This window comes from Amphibalanus amphitrite, unplaced genomic scaffold, assembly GCF_019059575.1.
Source record: "Amphibalanus amphitrite isolate SeventyFive unplaced genomic scaffold, NRLGWU_Aamphi_draft 000120F_arrow, whole genome shotgun sequence".
Lineage (NCBI taxonomy): Eukaryota > Metazoa > Arthropoda > Thecostraca > Balanomorpha > Balanidae > Amphibalanus > Amphibalanus amphitrite.
This window is the reverse complement of record NW_024881615.1, coordinates 162,674-179,724: the sequence shown is the minus strand read 5'-3', so window position 1 is coordinate 179,724 and position 17,051 is coordinate 162,674. Positions and strand designations below refer to the sequence as shown.

The 17,051-nt window shown below is 52.2% G+C and overlaps 1 protein-coding gene across 2 annotated transcripts in view; it reads left to right on the top strand.

Moving 5' to 3' along the window:
* Positions 1-143: 143 nt before the first annotated feature.
* The window catches only part of LOC122381422 (activating signal cointegrator 1 complex subunit 3-like), a 28,798-nt gene continuing 11,890 nt past the window's right edge, over positions 144-17,051 (top strand). Inside the window, exons 1-16 of one of the 2 annotated variants that reach the window (XM_043365557.1) lie at positions 144-282; positions 7,155-7,312; positions 10,517-11,147; positions 11,336-11,486; positions 11,809-11,986; positions 12,254-12,524; positions 12,831-13,031; positions 13,301-13,493; positions 13,722-13,834; positions 14,038-14,159; positions 14,420-14,546; positions 14,901-15,121; positions 15,433-15,538; positions 15,783-16,007; positions 16,361-16,480; positions 16,750-16,864. In XM_043365557.1, the coding sequence (XP_043221492.1) occupies positions 7,155-7,312; positions 10,517-11,147; positions 11,336-11,486; positions 11,809-11,986; positions 12,254-12,524; positions 12,831-13,031; positions 13,301-13,493; positions 13,722-13,834; positions 14,038-14,159; positions 14,420-14,546; positions 14,901-15,121; positions 15,433-15,538; positions 15,783-16,007; positions 16,361-16,480; positions 16,750-16,864 (2,932 nt within the window). In that variant the 5' untranslated portion in view covers positions 144-282. Of the gene's footprint in view, positions 283-6,726; positions 6,960-7,154; positions 7,313-10,516; positions 11,148-11,335; positions 11,487-11,808; positions 11,987-12,253; positions 12,525-12,830; positions 13,032-13,300; positions 13,494-13,721; positions 13,835-14,037; positions 14,160-14,419; positions 14,547-14,900; positions 15,122-15,432; positions 15,539-15,782; positions 16,008-16,360; positions 16,481-16,749; positions 16,865-17,051 lie in introns of those variants that run through there. The other variant, XM_043365558.1, reaches the window with a different exon arrangement.

Sequence of the window (17,051 nt, the reverse complement as noted above, 5' to 3'; positions counted from 1 at the left end):
CACTACTGGAAGTACTCATTACTGGATCGATGGAAACCCTATTTGGCCACCTCTATTTGTGTTATTTGGCCATCTCTATTGTTTTTTCAAATCTGACGCACCTGTGACAGCGTATAAATGTCAACAAATTCGCCGCATGCCGCAAAGCCATTTGCCGCTCGTCCGAGTTCTAAGTTGTGCTTATCCGCAATTTCTTTCATTTTAAAGCCAAAAGTAAAGCAAGGGCTTATCTGTTATATTGCCTTTCAAGCGGCTTGAGGGCGTTGTCCTCTTTGGTTCAAGGTTAGTATCTAATCACCTACAATAACAATTGAATTGCATGGCTCCAGTCCACGGACCGTGAATAATTGATTAATCTTAATTAATGAATTTAGATTTTAATAGAATGACATGTCAATGTCTTTTGCATTGGACTGTTACTACCTACATTATGAAACAACTTGCTGTGATAAATGTTTTTTTTCACTTAAGATATAGAGTTTAAAAGCCAGATAAAGGTTCTCTAACAGGAGTCAGAATGTCACCAACCTCAGCTATTTTTTGTCTGATGGTATCCCCAAATTTTGCCATCCACACTGTAAATAGAAGTTGTTGATGAGCAAAGGGCATTAGCAGAGCAGAAGTCACACGACGGTTTTCCTGCTGAGGAGGTTTGTAGGTTGTAGGATGTAGGTTTTCAGGTTGTAGGTTTGTAGGTTGTAGGTAAGGTAAGGTCAGGTTAGGTTAGGTTTGTTTAGGTTTTGTTAGAAAGAAGCAGCTCCGGGTATTGGTATCTCGCCTCTCCTTGGTTGGTAAACCAAAACCTTCATGTGACGTTTGCTCTACTATTACCGAGAAAAGCAGCATAAATGAGTCTGTCTTGTTTTGTGTTTTCACATCACTATTTTCAAAGTGGTTGGTTTAACTTGAGGGAGACAAGACAGGATTGGGGGAGGAAGAATTTAAGGTATTGGTATAGGCAGCCTGCAGGTTTTCTGTTGGTGAAACTGGCCTCAGATGAATAAGTTTAATGTGGTGGTCATTTCTGTTTTACTGATTATCATGTTACACAGTATGTATGTGCCACTTTGCTCTTACTGGGATGTATATTTATTCTCGTCTCGATATTTATTTGACATTAAAGATTTTAATGTTAAATACGGGCGAATTTTGAGGCAAAGCGAAGGCGTTGTGCAAGTGGATTCACCTCACCGAGGTCTGCTTCCCTGCTCTGCAATCTGCATGCTGCTCTCACCTGGATGAGGGAGTACTTACTGCCAGTTGCATGCTTTTGTCTTTGTCCGTCCTTGTCTGCTTCTAACCCATACCGCATATAACCCACCCAACCTGCCCTTGCAGTGTTGTCCTCGTCTTGCATTGTGCGTGCTTTGCATGTTAGTGTGACACAGAAGATTGAACCAGCTCCTGGCCTTGCATGGTATGTGATCACATGTCTTGCTAAGGGACACAGAAATGCCAATCCCAAGATCCCCAACTCTCAAGCACAAATCCTGCTCGCAGTCCAAGATGGACTCACTGAGATCTTTCTCTGCCTCAGATACAGATCAACCAAATGTTGACTACCAAGACGCTGTTTCATCTCAAGCAGCTAAGCCTGCAGGGATTGTTGCCAGTTCACTCAAATCTTTGCCTCTTGACATTGGGACAAGATTGTCTCCGACCATCCCCAGACCTCCAGGCATCACTAGTTCGACCTGCAATGGAGGGCCTGGGAATCACGTGTGTAATCTTGAAGTGAAGACCAATCAACAAGGGGTACAGTGTGACATATGCTTTAACTGGTATCATGCCCTCTGCCAAGATATACCCAGAAGTGCATACAACGCTCTAAAGAAACATGAAGTGATTGCATTCATTTGCAGCACATGCAAAAAGCTACCAAACCTGGACAAATTCCAGCCAAGAGCCTCCACAAGGGATGTTGCCATCCAACTGTCCCCAATCTCGCTCCATGATCACTCAGGGCAGAGCAAACATTCAACCTCTGCTGTTGCAGCCCAAGTTAACATGGAGTCGTTGACCCCCCAGAGCCTGCCTGAGATAAGCAATGCTCTCTCTGCGCTCATCAAGAAGATCGACAAGCTTGAAAAAGCTATCACAGATCAGCAGACTACCTCCTCAGTGACCCATAGCCAATCCAGCGAGGCCGGGGACTCCCAACCAACCATCTCCAGCAACAGCAAACACCCCTCCTATGCTGAAGCGCTGATTCGGCCCAATCCCTCAGGTCCTACCCAGGCCAGAGGGACAGACCAGGCTGGAAACCAAAACAACTATAGGACTGTGGTCAGGGAGGAGCTTCTGGAACTTGATGAGAGAAAGAAGAGACGAGCTTCCCTGGTGATCCGAGGACTAGGAGCATCATCTTCTGCTGAGGCTATAGACAAATTTGCTGAAGTCACCCATCTCCTGATTGGGGAAAGAGTGGCCCTCTCGGAAGCATGTAGGATCAAACCAGGTGTTGATCTGTTTCGAGGCAATGTCCACAACTCCCAGCACAGGAAGCTGGTCCTCGAACAGGCAAAAAACCTTAAGAACTCTGAGCAATTCTCAAAGGTGTATGTCAAACGGGACCTGACATACATGCAACGTATGGAGCTCCAAGAGAGGTTCCTCAAGCATGGCAGGAAGACCACGGCGGATCCCCCGACGAATTCCTCCTTGCAAACTGAAGTGAGATCAACGACACGGCCCCCAGTTGGAACTGAGGCCCGCACTCGAACCAGGGTGTGGGAACGTCGAGAGCCCCCCTCCGAGCCTGCTGTGCCTCTTGAACCCGGCTCCCTGACTCAACGGCCCCCACCCGCTGCCCCTCCCGGAACACCAAAGCCCGACGACCCGAAGGATAATGATGGTCAACCAGTAACCACCAACAGTGCACCCGTCTTGTCCCCCAACCGCGAAGCAGTCTTGCCTGTTGCTTCCAATGGTGATGACGTTGGCGACCACCACAACGAAGCTGAAACTTTAAACCCCTTCCCTACCCAAGGCGGGTCGGGAAACTAACACGTCAAGACAAAACTCCACGCACATTCGCTCTCCATATTGCTCATTGCAACGTCAACGGCATCTGCAACAAAATTCCAGTGCTGCAGGACACGTTACATCTGAAAGGTTTTACAGACATCTTTCTGGTCTCAGAAACACATCTCCAAGAACATATTCACGACGCAGCAGTACAGATTCCGGGATACACGCTTGTAAGGAACGATAGTGGTAGAGCAGGAATTCACGGGGTTGCCGCATACATAGCCGATCATCTGCAGTTCGACAAGGTGGATGTATCCTTCAGTAATGTATTATCATTTCATCTGCCAGTTCTCGGCATCTACATCTTCGTCGTATACAAGCCACCTTCGCATTCCGCCGCGGAAAATGAGGCTCTTGTCTCGTTCCTTTTAGAGACCTGCATTGGCAAGGAGACAATAATTCTGGGTGACTTCAACTTGCCTTCTCTCGATTGGACTTCTCCAGACAACATCCTCAGAGCAGCAACACCGCCGGATACAAGATTCTTGGACCTGTTTGATCACTTGGGGCTGAACCAATGGATCACAGAACCGACTTTCCCACGATCAGGCAACATCCTCGACCTCATACTCACATCTGAGGACGACAGGATTGGGGACGTTACGGTCAATGCCCCTCCTCCGGGATGCGATCACTGCAGCATCCACTGCAGCTATGTTTTTGACAAAGACATCCAGGTGCCTCCAGAGAACTCGCACCGTCTACTGTGGCACCACGGGAAATATCACATGATCAACCGTCACATGGCAACAATTGACTGGGACCTTGAGCTTCAGTATTTATCTGCGCATGACGCCTTCGAGCGTCTCCAGGACATATTGGAAGTGCTAATATCCCAATTCATCCCGAGATCTACACATAACAAGCCCAACAACAAGTTTCCTTGGAAGAGAAACCCACCGACTTCTCTGAAACACCTAAGGTCCTCCACATGGTCAGCCTACAAGCAGGCGAGAACGTCCTTCGGCAGGAACTCCCCTGAGGCAAAGACACTGCTAGCATCGTTTCTACAGTGTAACAAACGGTTACGAAGTTTCGCAACAAACTCGCAAATCGACTACGAGCGATCACTCCTAAAGAAGATGAGGGACAGCCCGAAGCTCATTCACTCGTACCTACGTAAGAAGAAACAGTTCCGCTCTTCTGTGGGACCTTTAACTCTGTCATCGGGCTCCGTCACTGACCATCCCAAAGCCATGGCCGATGCCTTCGCGGAGGCTTTTGCCAGCGTCTATGGCGAAGCCCCACAGCTCACTCCCTTTCCTCACCAGAGCTGCCAGGCATCGCTGAATAACGTTACATTTACCCGCGAAGATGTTGAGGGCATCCTTGTTCACCTCGATGCTAACTCTTCGATGGGCCCCGACGGTATCCATCCTCGTCTGTTGAAGGAATGTGCCTTGGTTTTATCGCAACCACTGTTTCATATCTACAAACTGTCGCTAGAAGAGGGAACACTGCCTCGCCGTTGGAAGAACTCCCACGTAGTACCGATCTTCAAGAAAGGCTCGCGATCAGACCCTCTAAACTACCGGCCAGTTAGTCTTCTATCTGTTCCATCAAAATGCCTGGAACGCATTATTGTGCGTGAACTGAACGAGTTCCTTGCCGAGAACAACCTTCTTGTCGACCATCAATTCGGTTTCAGGTCGGGCCGCTCTACTGAAGACCAGCTTCTACTGACGTACGACTTCGTCTCGCGCAACTGGGACAACGGATGCCTCGTCGATCTTATTCTTTTCGACTTCTCCAAGGCCTTCGACACGGTGTGCCACTCAGTCCTCCTCGAGAAACTCCGATGTATTGGTCTCGGCGGACAACTCCTTGCCTGGCTCCAGGACTTCCTATCTCATCGAAGGATGCAAGTAGTGGTCAAAAGCACTCTGAGCTCATCGAAGGAAGTACGGAGCGGAGTACCCCAAGGATCGATTCTAGGTCCGATCCTTTTTTGATCTACGTCAACCACATAGCCATCGGTTTACACAGCCGCTACAAAATCTTCGCAGACGACCTGAAGATATACATGTGTGGGAACAAGTCCGAGCTCGACGCCAAAAGTCTTCAGTCGGACATCGATCGTCTCCAAGCCACAGCATCATCGTGGGGCCTTTCGCTGAACTCGAAGAAGTGCGTCCTCATGAGGTTCCAACGGAAATTCCACAAATCACCAAGACCGAGTTACTATCTGAATAACTCTGCCCTTCCCTGGACCGAATCGCACTCCGACCTTGGCGTGATCATCGATGACAGCCTAAGGTTCCACGAACAGGCTAGAGCTGCCGCCAGGAAGGCTGGAGGAGTGGCACACAGCTTTTTGAAAGCAACCTTGTGTAGGGATGCAGACTTCATGCTGCACATCCTCCGCACCCACATTCGTCCAGTTCTGGAATACGCCTCTGTTGTATGGAACACAGGATACATCGATGACCTCAGAAGACTCGAGGCGGTCCAACGACTATGGACTCGTCACATCAAAGGCCTGCAAAACATGGAGTACGGTGACCGCCTGAGACAGTTAAACCTCTTCTCTGTGAAGGGCAGACTGATCCGATCCGACCTCATCAAATGCTGGAAAATCTTCCACAGCCCCGGTCCCATCAAGCCGTCAGATCTCTGGGAATTGTCCTCCGAACGCCGCACCCGAGGTCATCAACTCAAAATCACAGTCCGGCGCTGCCAACTGGACACGAGATCACGTTTCTTCTCGGAACGCGTCGTGAACGAGTGGAACGCCTTGCCCGACTCGACGGTCACCTCTACTTCCCTCGCCGAGTTCAAGTCATCACTCCTGAAGGTTCTTGGTGATCGTTTGTTCGACTACATCGTCTGATCTCTCCTGCAAGGTTCTACTGATCATCGCCGCGCACTCCAGATTCCGCGAAGGAGCGAACTAAACAGTACCGTGACAGCCGGTACTGAACTGATACCGCACAGCTAATCACATCTAGAATTTTTCCTTCCCCAACTCCAAGCAGACGCACTACCCCAATCCCCTGCGGTCCATCTCTCAGCGCCCAGCGTAACCAGGGGAATTGGCGCGTCTCTTTCCTACACGGTTTCCTGCCTCTCCTCATGCACTGGTGAGTCAAGGAAACCCAACAGGTGAGTTGAACAGGTGAGTACTTTCTGCCTCTTTCTGGTCTGTTGTCCTATCCCCTTTTGTTAACAAGTTTTATCAATGGGAGAGTTCAGATCTGACTGGCAAAACCTTCCTTAATTCTGTACCCAGTAAATTAAAGTAAGGCAAAAGGTAAAAGTCTTCTTCTGCTCTACAATGTCATACTTTTAGCACATACTTATCATTCTGCCATGAATTGGCAAAGACTTGTTGGGTCACCCAACCTCTGGCCCAACATTACCTCTGACCCAGCATAGTAGCTTTTGCCTTTGCACAGCAGCTTTTTCCTCAAGATCCTGATTAATAAGGTATTGTGGCTAATTGATACCATAATACAACATGAACATGTTTTGATATATGTACTCTGTAATATTCATTTTAGAGCCATTTCATTCCCTTTTTATAATAATTCAGGTGACATCCAATAACATCACAGGCCATAACAATGTACTATGCTGTATATTTATTTGTCTTTTACCTAATTTCTTTTACTAACGGTTCCTGAGGTGACAAATGCACACATATTTGTGTGAATAAGTAGCTGAACTTGATAGGCATTAAACTGAACAGGTTTAATTAAATTGATAAAGCCCAGAAAATATGGTGATGTACATATCTTAGATGATCCTTGAAGTATTTTAGAAGTCCTTGTCCTTTAAATGAGATGAAAAGTTATTTATCCTGCTCCTAACCTCCCTTTTGGCATAGTTTTAAATAATTGCAGGATGACAGAATGAATTGAGACTGAGAGAGCCCTTTATTTGTCATGTTTTCCTAGGCCTCATTGTAACCATTCAACCCTTTGTACCAGGTAAGTCACAATAATCTTTATGAGCATGCATCTGTTATCTTCATAGGCAATCAATCAGTGGTGCCCAAAAATGCGATCAATTATTACATGACCACTTGATCATGAGCTCATTGGTTCACACTGTTGCCCTGCACACCCCCCCCCCTCCCTTCCCCCCATGACACTGTGTGACAGCTTCTGTCCCGCTGCGGTCAGATGGCTCCGACGCAGGGCCAGCCGCCGCGGCTGTCGGCGGCGCTGCGCCAGTTCACCGATGTCTGTCCGCGCCGCGCCGCTCCGCCGCCGGAGGGCGCCGCAGCCGCCGAGAGCGTCCTGGCCCGCCGGCTCCGCCAGAAAGCCGAACAGCAGAAACGGTGGGTCCCGGGTGGGGCAGATTGGAAATGGTGGGTGGGACAGACGGGAGAACGGGAACAGTGAGTGTCATCAGCGATGAATTGGGTACTGTTAAAATGGTGCGTGGGACGAATGGGACAATAGCAACGATCTGTGGGTGGGACGGTGCAGCGTATGTGATGGGTGGGATGGACAGGGCGGGTGAATGGAAAAGGACGAACGAGAGAAGAGCGCAACAGGGAGACGGTGCGATACATTTTGCCATTCACGGCACAACCGGGAGACGGTGCAAGGAGCGGACGAGACAGTGCGAGTGGTCTTTGCCGTTTGGAACTTGTTTGGAACTTTGGAACAGACAGGGGAACGTGAAGTTAAGATTTTCCTGCTTCCATGCGGTCTCACGCTGGGCACACGGTAGTGTCTCGTCGCATCTCTGTATATCAATTAAGTCACACACGTAAAGCCCGTGGGCTCTAATTTATAAAGGCTAAATGTGAACGAAAAAGGTTCATGTCGTTCCTCATTACCTACGCACCACATGACGTATTGTGTCGGCAATGAAGATATTCCTACAAGCTTAATTAAACGATTGGTTGAAAGTGAGAGTTTTGGCGTTTATATAAAAAAAAATGAATAAACGACGACTAATGTTACCGTTCGGATTCGATTCATGTGCAAGCAGCCGGTGCTGGGTTATGTCTCTGACCCGAGATGGCGCTGTCAGTCATCAGAGAGCGCCTGTGGGGTATACTGTGCCGCAGCGCAGCACGTTTATTGGCTGAGAGCCTGCGCATTGAGTGATTCTAAATAAAGCAAGTCGAAACTACCTCGCTCAACCAACGAAATGTGTTTTGCTATGACTTATGGACGCTGCGGACCGTGCGGGACGACCGGCGGCGCCGTTGTGTGATCGATATTCTACGCTACTGCGTCTCGGTGTCCTGGCCGACTGGCCCACAGTGCGTCCGGTCCGTCCGTGGTCCCCATGCAGTTATGTGCTAGGACACGCTGGGGCGTTGAGTTTGGGACGTCTGCTAGCGGCCAGTCAGTGGTATCCCCTGCAAGAAGTTCTCATATGAGATTCATAACGTGGCTCTAGTGCTGACCTCTTTTTCAAGGCCTACTTTTCCGGCGCCGGCTGTGGACCGTTACGTGTTCTGTGGTGCTGAACTGTGTCACGATAAAATACTGAGACGGAATATTTGAAGACACTGTTGAAGCAACTACAATTAAAATTTTCGGTGACTCGACCACGGGACAAATACCAAAAGTTTTCAAAAAAATTAACTGCAGATAACGTTTAAGATTTGCCCAAACCGTCTCTATAAACTCCAACCATGAAGAAGACTGAGAACATGATGCGCGATCTGGAGGACTACTTCCGGATCCGGTTCGAGAATAAGATCGCGATCCGTCCGCGGCGCGAGGACTGTCACCTGGCGGCTGCCACGCGGCTGCTGGCGCGCAAACAGGAGCTGGCAGAGGTGGAGACCGAGCTGCGACGCTGCAAGGCCAACTACAAACAGCGCATGCAGGAGATCTCGGAGGAGCGCGATGTGCTGGAGCAGCGAGACAAGGCGCTGAAGACGTCACTGCTCAAATTCGACAAGTTTCTGGCGGAGAACGACTCGAAGCGCTACCGAGCTTTGAAGAAGGTCGAGGAGGAGCGAGATCTACAGCATGTCAAGGATCGTGAGATTGCGAGGCTGACCGAGGACCTGCAGAAACTGAATGACTCGAAGGCGCTGATCCAGGAGCGGGTGGACGGCAACAAGCCGTTTCAGGATTTCATGGAGCGCGCTGTGGAATCAACTGAGGACTTCGAGGAGGTGCACGACATCATGAACCGGTATGACATCCTGTTCGCCACCAAGCAGCACCTGATGACCAACGAGCAGGCCAACCAGGACCTGGTGGAGGCGGCGCGCATGGACCTCATCGCCTACTCGGAGGACCGCAACACGGAGATCCTGGGCCTCAACAACCGGCTGTCGGAGCTGCAGACGCGCTACGACCGCGCCCAGCAGGCGGTCGTCAGCTGGGAGAACACCTGGACCAGAATCAAAAACACCGCCGCCAAAAAGACTCTGCTGCTGGGCCAGGTAAAGATGGCCATCCACAACCTGTACCAGCTGTGCAACCGATACCACCAGGCGCGCAGCCTGGGGCCCGAGGAGGCGGTGGCCTGTCACGAGCCGACCACCCAGCTGGGACGGGTGCGCGAGGTACTCATGGACCTGCTGTTCATCACGACCGAATGTCGGCGCGCCGAGCAGGCACTTCAGCAGGAGACGGCCGCCCAGGCCAGCTACTGAGCCCAGTTTCTGAGCCGTCCCTCAGATGCGGGCAATGCGAAACTGCTGAATGGTCCAACCGGGCTCTCGGACACGGGCTCTCTCCTGAACCAACCCGAACGGTCTGTGGCCGAACGGCCCGGCGCCGAACTGAGTTACCAGCGGCTGCCGGCCGCCCGACACGTGGGACGGCGCTGCAGGTCTGCTGAATGCGCAAACCATCAATCATGTGTTCAATAAGGAAGCAGCTCACTGGGCTGGATAATATTGTGCTCATGGACTGGTTTGGGTGTGCGAGAGCCATTGCATGTTTCGAGAATGCTGCTCCCTGCTGTCGCTATAGCCAGCTTTTACTACTTGTAACTAGAGATAATAAGATTGTATACAAGTGCATAAACGGCAATGTTGCGCGGTCTGCTTAGAGCCCTGGCCGCCCTTTCATATTGTCATGTAACGAATAAATAGCACGAACGAACTTTGTACGAACGATACTGATGTGGTGACCGAAGCATCTTGGCAGTAGCTCGAGTGTATTTCGAAGCTGCGCCAAATAAGCCATTTTCATATTTGAATTTGCTTTTAGATCGTCGTAATTCATAGGTAGTGCCGCACGGTGTACTGAGTGCAGGCTAGCGAACAACAAAACTGAATACAAGTCGGTTCGAAAACGTCCTTGGGCATTCCTTAGTTTCACAATTTTTTATACGTTTTAATGTAGTCTACGACCACTTGATCTCTTACATCGGCCGTATTAACAACAGTTAAGTGGAATCAAAGCATCAGTTTACAATCGAAATGGACATTTTTGTAGCTGACACGTATTGAGGAAGTTGTCCTTGAGCCGGACTTGCTGGCGGTTCGGCCGTTCGGTTCGGTCGGGTCGGGTCGCTCGGCACCAATGACGCCCACCTGTAACTCCCCCATCTGCAGATGTGCCGGCGAGCAGTGGCACCGGCTGCAGCAGGCGGCCGGGCCCAACTGCCGCCGCCAGCTGAAGCAGCTGCAGCTGGCGGCGCTGGCGGCGCTGGGCGGGGACGCGCCGCCGCCGGCCGTCGAGGAGGCTGCCGTGACGGCGGTGCGGCTGCTGGCCGGCGCCGAGCGGCTGACGACGCCACTACGCCACCAACTGGAGGCCGCGCTGCCGGCCGTGACGGCCGCCGTCGGCCAGCAGCTGCTGCAGGCCGTCCAGGATGCCGTCACCGAGATGGAGCCGGCCGCGCTGACGGCCGCGCTCAGCCCGCCGCAGCCGGCCGACGACGGCCAGGAGGCGGAGTTCGGAGCCTCACTGCGGCTCGGCGGACTGGAGCCGTGTGAGTGGCAGGAGCCGACACTCTCCGACCTCGGCGGCCGGCCCAACGGCACCGCCGGCGCCGACAGCTCCTTCAACATGCTGTACCGCAGCGACACCGCCCCGGAGAAGAAGTCGCTGCCGTACGGGCCCGACTGGCTGGCCGCAGAGCTGTCCCGCGCGGCCGGTCCTAGTGATGCCCTCGACGACCTCAGTCTCGGTGTCTATAACCTGCTCGAATCGAACTCTGACAACGACGCACTCCAGAGCGAGGTAAGCTTCGAACTCTTTGGGTAGTTTAAAGATCGGTAACAATCCAATGCTGTGTTCCGTGTAGCTAGTTGTGCTTTTTCATTACCTTGAATGAAGTTTAAGGCTTGCGTGATTCAGATCCTACCAAAACGCTGTCTTGCTTTGCATTTCCACCATCGATGATAACCCGGCCTCTTATCTATTCCCAGTTGCTGGACCTGTTGGGTTTCGAGCGGATCGAGCTGGTGTCGACGCTGCTCTCCCGCCGCTCTGAGGTGCTCGAGGCCCGATCGGCGGGCGCCTCGCAGCGCAGCGTCTCGCCAAGAACGTTCCAGAAACTGTCGGCACTCGTCAATGGCCGTAAGTTGATATGACGGCCCTGTTTGTACTCGGGTAGCTGAAAAGAGCCATGGGTGGGCGAATCTAAATCTTACTTAGATAGTTTGTTGCTTCATGACCGTTACAGATGCAAGAGCTTTTGCATTTCATATGCTGGCACTCTCGCTAGTGTCAGCGCTAAAAAGTCAACAGGACCGCAAACAAGGCGATAGGGCATGTGCTCAACCATCTTTCCTGCAGCTTATTAATAAGTAGCAGAAGAACCACTTATCTGCTATCTTTTTTCGCTGCTCGACTCGTTAACCACCCGCTGGTCCCCTGACACCCTCTCTCCGTCATTCAGAGAGGCCGGCCAATCTGCCCGGTCAGTCCATCACCGTCCAGTCACAGCGCGAGGTGGAGGCCAGGAAGGCACTCCGACGTGAGGAGAAACGGATGCAGAGGGAGCGGGGTCGACAAACGGCCACCGGACAGGACTCCGAGGCGCCTGTCATACAGCCGGAGCTGGCGCGGGCTCAACGGTGAGATAGGGGAGACGCCAGTCATGCACCATCACCAGTCATGCAGTATATATTAGAGTTCAGTGAGCATCACTCACTTAGCTGAATGAAAATGGAGAGACACCTGTGTGCAGCTTGAGTTTACTAGCACGGGAATAACGATAGAGAATAGTAGGGTAGGGGTCCGGGGGGCAATGAAAGAGTACGTGTAGTGTACCGTCACATTAAATGTATAACCTCTGACCTCTCGTGACCTGACCTGACCTGACCTGACCTCTGTGCCGGCAGTGAGATGGAGCTGCTGCAGGCCATGAGCGCGCCGCTGTTCCCCGACCGGCCGCGGGCGGCGCCGTGTCTCGCCGAGCGACTCCCGTACGTGTTCGACGCCTACAGCCAGGCGCGGCAGACGTCCGCGTTCGTGGCTGGGAACAAAATCAGTCTGCCCGTAGGATGCGAGTGGAGCGATCACAAGCTCTACCAGGCGGTCGAGATTCCCGTGGCCGAACAGGCGCCCACCGGCGTCGGCGATGAGCGGGTGCAGATCAGCACGCTGGACCAGGTGAGGACTGCCGTCGTCTCGGCGTGTTCTCCGCTCGTTCGCTTGTCTCAAGTCCGTCCGTCCGTCCCCTCCCATGCTTTAGACCTGCCGCACCATCCATGTGTCCGTCTGGCGATGTGAACGTTGAGAAGTTTGGATCCGAGCTGGAATTGAGAGAGGGCTGGTTGTGCGTCTGTCGTTTATAACGCCTGGCGACAGATCAGCGGATATGCCGATATTCATTTGTGCATACGGCTGGTTAGTAATTTCTCCCACACGAGCTGTTAACTCACCAGCCTTACCGAACTCGTCCGTCTGCCTCCCCAGATCGGTCAGAAGGCGTTCGGAGGCATTAAGCAGCTGAATAGAATCCAGTCGGTCGTCTTCAAGACGGCGTACGAGACCAACGAGAACCTGCTCATCTGCGCTCCGACCGGAGCCGGAAAAACCAACATCGCCATGCTGACGGTGGTGCACCAGATACGACAGCACATCGACAAGGGCGTCATACAGAGGGACGCCTTCAAGGTGGGTGGCTGGAGAGTCGGAAAGGATGGAGGAACTAGTGTAAGGTTAGAGGTGCATATTGGGTGTCGGGAAGCGCGCGGGGTCGGAAGAGGGGACTTTCGAGTATACCGCCACAATTTTTATCGACGTAGTTATGCTTGCCGAATTTTATTCAAGTATAAGGACATCTTGCCTGTGTTTGCTTTTGGAATGCATTTGGAATGTCTAGAGTGCGTGCCACCTTGCCTGTTCTAAAGTATCTATACGGCCGTCCATATCTGCTCTGTCAGATAGTGTACGTGGCTCCGATGAAGGCGCTGGCGGCGGAGATGACAGCCGGGTTCGGCCGCCGGCTGGCGCCTCTCGGCATCACTGTCAGAGAGTGTACCGGCGACATGCAGCTCACCAAGCAGGAGATCATGCAGACCCAGATGCTGGTCACCACGCCCGAGAAGTGGGATGTGCTCACCAGGAAAAGCACAGGTCAGCTGGAATCCATTGCCTTGCCGATATTTTAACCACAATTGCTTGAATATCTGGTGAAAAATGTCGTGTAATTGCTAGCAAATATATATTATGTACGTCGTACGAAGCGATTGACTGCGAGTGCGGTGCTCGGAGCGGTGCGGTGTTACGGAACGCTAGCAGCCACTTAGTGATGTGTGGTAAGCGGACGTATCGCAGGGTGATGACGAGCTGTTTTCTGCGCAGGAGACGTGTCGCTGACGCAGCTGGTGAAGCTGCTGATCATTGACGAGGTACACCTGCTGCACGGAGACCGTGGTCCTGTGGTCGAAGCTCTCGTGGCCAGGACATTACGACAGGTAAGTTACCGGAGACACGTCTTGGTGCGAGTTTATGTACAGGTACCTACTCGACTGTTCACAATTGGAAGGTATAGCCGTATGTCCTGAATGAATGTTCCGTGAATCAATTGTTATGTAACTCTCTTATCACGGCTTTACGGTCATGAAAAGATGGCCACTCCCCCTTCACGACATTACTAAATATGCTCGCTTGTCGTCAGGTGGAGTCGTCGCAGAGCATGATCCGTATCGTGGGTCTGTCGGCCACCCTGCCCAACTACATAGACGTGGCAGAGTTTCTTCGGGTGAACCCCAGGAGGGGACTGTTCTTCTTCGACGGACGGTGAGCCCAAGCTGAGAGAATTCTACATGTTTGAATAGTTGCGCCTATCACTCTTGCCTGGTGTTGCAGGAGTTCTAAAGTTGTTTCTACTAGCATGATAAAAATGGGAAGATTTAGAGTTAAAGTCAGAATATCCCAAAGTGCTGTATTCAGAATGGGTCTGCGCTCTCGCATTCTTTTTCTTGCGCTGTTGTCGCGTATAATTTCTGTCCTACCCCGCCCACCGTGTGTTCTCCCTGACCTGACCTTGCCTGCGACAGGTTCCGTCCGGTGCCGCTGGGCCAGTGCTTCATCGGTGTGAAGGCGCTGAACGCCATGCAGCAGATGAACGACATGGACACGGTCTGCTACGAGAAGGCCTTCGACATGGTCAGCAAGGGCCACCAGGTGAGTGCTCTACCTCGGCGGTACCGTTTGTCCTCGGTCAGTGCCGTCAGTCCAGTCACGGCCTGGTCCAGACGGTTGGGAAGGACAGAGATGTCCGAGGCCGAGCGACTGGCGGCGCTCTCCGGGTCTCTGGTCCAATGGTCTCGTCAATACGAACTCGAGGCGTTCGGAAGAGGTCTGTTCCAGGAACTAGCGGTTCATTGGATGATGGCCTTTGGTATTAGCACGGTTCTTCGGTAATGTCCCGTCGAGTCCATCGTAACACCCAACTTTACATCAGCCGTCAACCAGTGAGGTCCCATACCCACCAAACGGCTGCACCCCTCTGACCCCTCCCTCCCCTCTCCACCTCAGGTGATGGTGTTCGTTCACGCCCGTAACGCCACGGTACGGGTGGCCACCCGTCTGCGCGAGATCGCCAAGCAGCGCGGCCAGCTGGGGCCGTTCAGAGCCGAACAGTCGCCGCAGCTCGGGGCCGAACAGAAGAACGTTCAGAAGAGCAAGAACCGCCAGCTGAGGGAGCTGTTCGATGACGGGTTCGCCATGCACCACGCCGGCATGCTGCGTCAGGACAGGTGAGAGGCGCGGCGCTGTAGGATGTGTGACCGGGGCAGGGGAACGTTTGTGGTGGGCACTGTGGAGACAGAACAGTGAAAGGGGCTGACCGCCTCCGAGTATGACGTGCTCAACGTAAACGGCATTATTCTTCGTACTATTGTTGCCATTTCTGCATTTCTTGGCTTGATGCCCTTCAAAATATTTGCGAGGGATTTTAGCACACAGCTCTTTTGTGATGTTTCAACATCGTCGGCTCTGTTTCTGAGCTTCACGAAAGTCTCATACATCACCTGACGTCGGACTGCTGCGTCGTCCACTCACTTCTCAGGAACCTGGTGGAGCGGCTGTTCTCTCAGGGGATGATCCGCGTGCTCTGCTGTACGGCCACGCTGGCCTGGGGAGTCAACCTGCCCGCCCACGCCGTCATCATCAGGGTTAGTACGACTGGGGTGGAGGATGATAGTGATGTCAGTGATATTGTGTGGCCAGGTCATTGTCCTGTGACATTAATGAGTACGAACTGATTATAGAAACAAAGAAAAAAACTAATGGATTTTTTCACTTAGTGAAAAAAGATGAAGAGTAGTCTTCTCTTCACCCTTGTTAGTCGCTGATCGTCTCTTAAGATTAGAATCGCTCCCCTGTCTGTTTCCTCTCTGACGGCTGAGCCCTCGGCAGGGAACCGACATCTACGACGCCAAGCACGGTTCGTTCGTCGACCTGGGAGTGCTGGACGTGATGCAGATTTTCGGCCGCGCCGGCCGGCCCCAGTTCGACCGTTCCGGCCACGGAACCATCATCACCACTCAGGACAAGCTGTCGCACTATCTGTCACTGCTGACCAACCAGTACCCGATCGAGAGCAGCTTCACCAACCTGCTGGCCGACAACCTCAACGCCGAGGTGGGTAGATTGTCTAGGTGGGGGCGTGTGAAGTAGAGGATATGAGGGTTGTGATGTGTGAGTTCAGGCAATGGAAGACCACGATTGCATGTTGGGATACAAAATATGTGATAAGGATTTATTGGGTCGGTACTGGCCTTGAGGAACAGTGTTGAACAATCTGCCCTGCAGCATTGTTTCGACTTGGAGGTTTTCGCTGTACTCTGCAGCCTGTCCCGAGGTCTTGTCTGTGGCTGTATTCACTTCACCATGACTGGTTTCCCTCGTCACTAAAACGTTTCCAGCCACGCACACCACGATCATCTGTTCACCGGAGACGGTTCACTGAACTAACGTCCCGCGTCTGTTCCCAGGTGGCGCTGGGCACGGTCACAAATGTCGAGGAGGCCGTCCAGTGGCTCAGCTACACGTACCTGTACGTGCGCATGCGTAAAAACCCTCAGGTGTACGGCATCAAGCCCGACGAACTGCAGGTAAGCTGGATATTGCGTCGGAAGTTTTCTGGCCAAGACGAGGCGTCGTTAGGCTACCCACAATGTAGGTAGCTTAGGTAGACGCGCCCATTTGCAAATTCACTGGGTCGACTGTGCATGCGTAATGTTTCATGTCACTATACCATTCAAAGCTTAGCTTTATTCAGTCATAATTCTGGTCTGACCCGAGTCCCAGCCATATGCAGCATCTGACGTCTAAACCTCTGACCTTTCCTGACCTGACTTGTGACGATGTCGTTTCGCGGCAGGACGACACCCAGCTGCTGATCCGGCGACGTCAGCTGATCGAGAGCGAAGCCGCTAAGCTGGACAAGGCGCTGATGGTGCGCTACGACCCACGAACCACCTATCTGGACGTCACAGGTGAGAAGAGATGGTTATCCTCCAATTGGACGTTATATATCTCCTACTCTCACTAACTACCCCTCCCCCTGACTCTCATTTCACTGGCTGGAGGATGGGTCCGACAGAACCTCTTCCCACCAGCTAGATCTTGTGATATGCCGCACACAGCTGTTGAGGTTTAAAATCAACAACAGAGGCTTAAAAT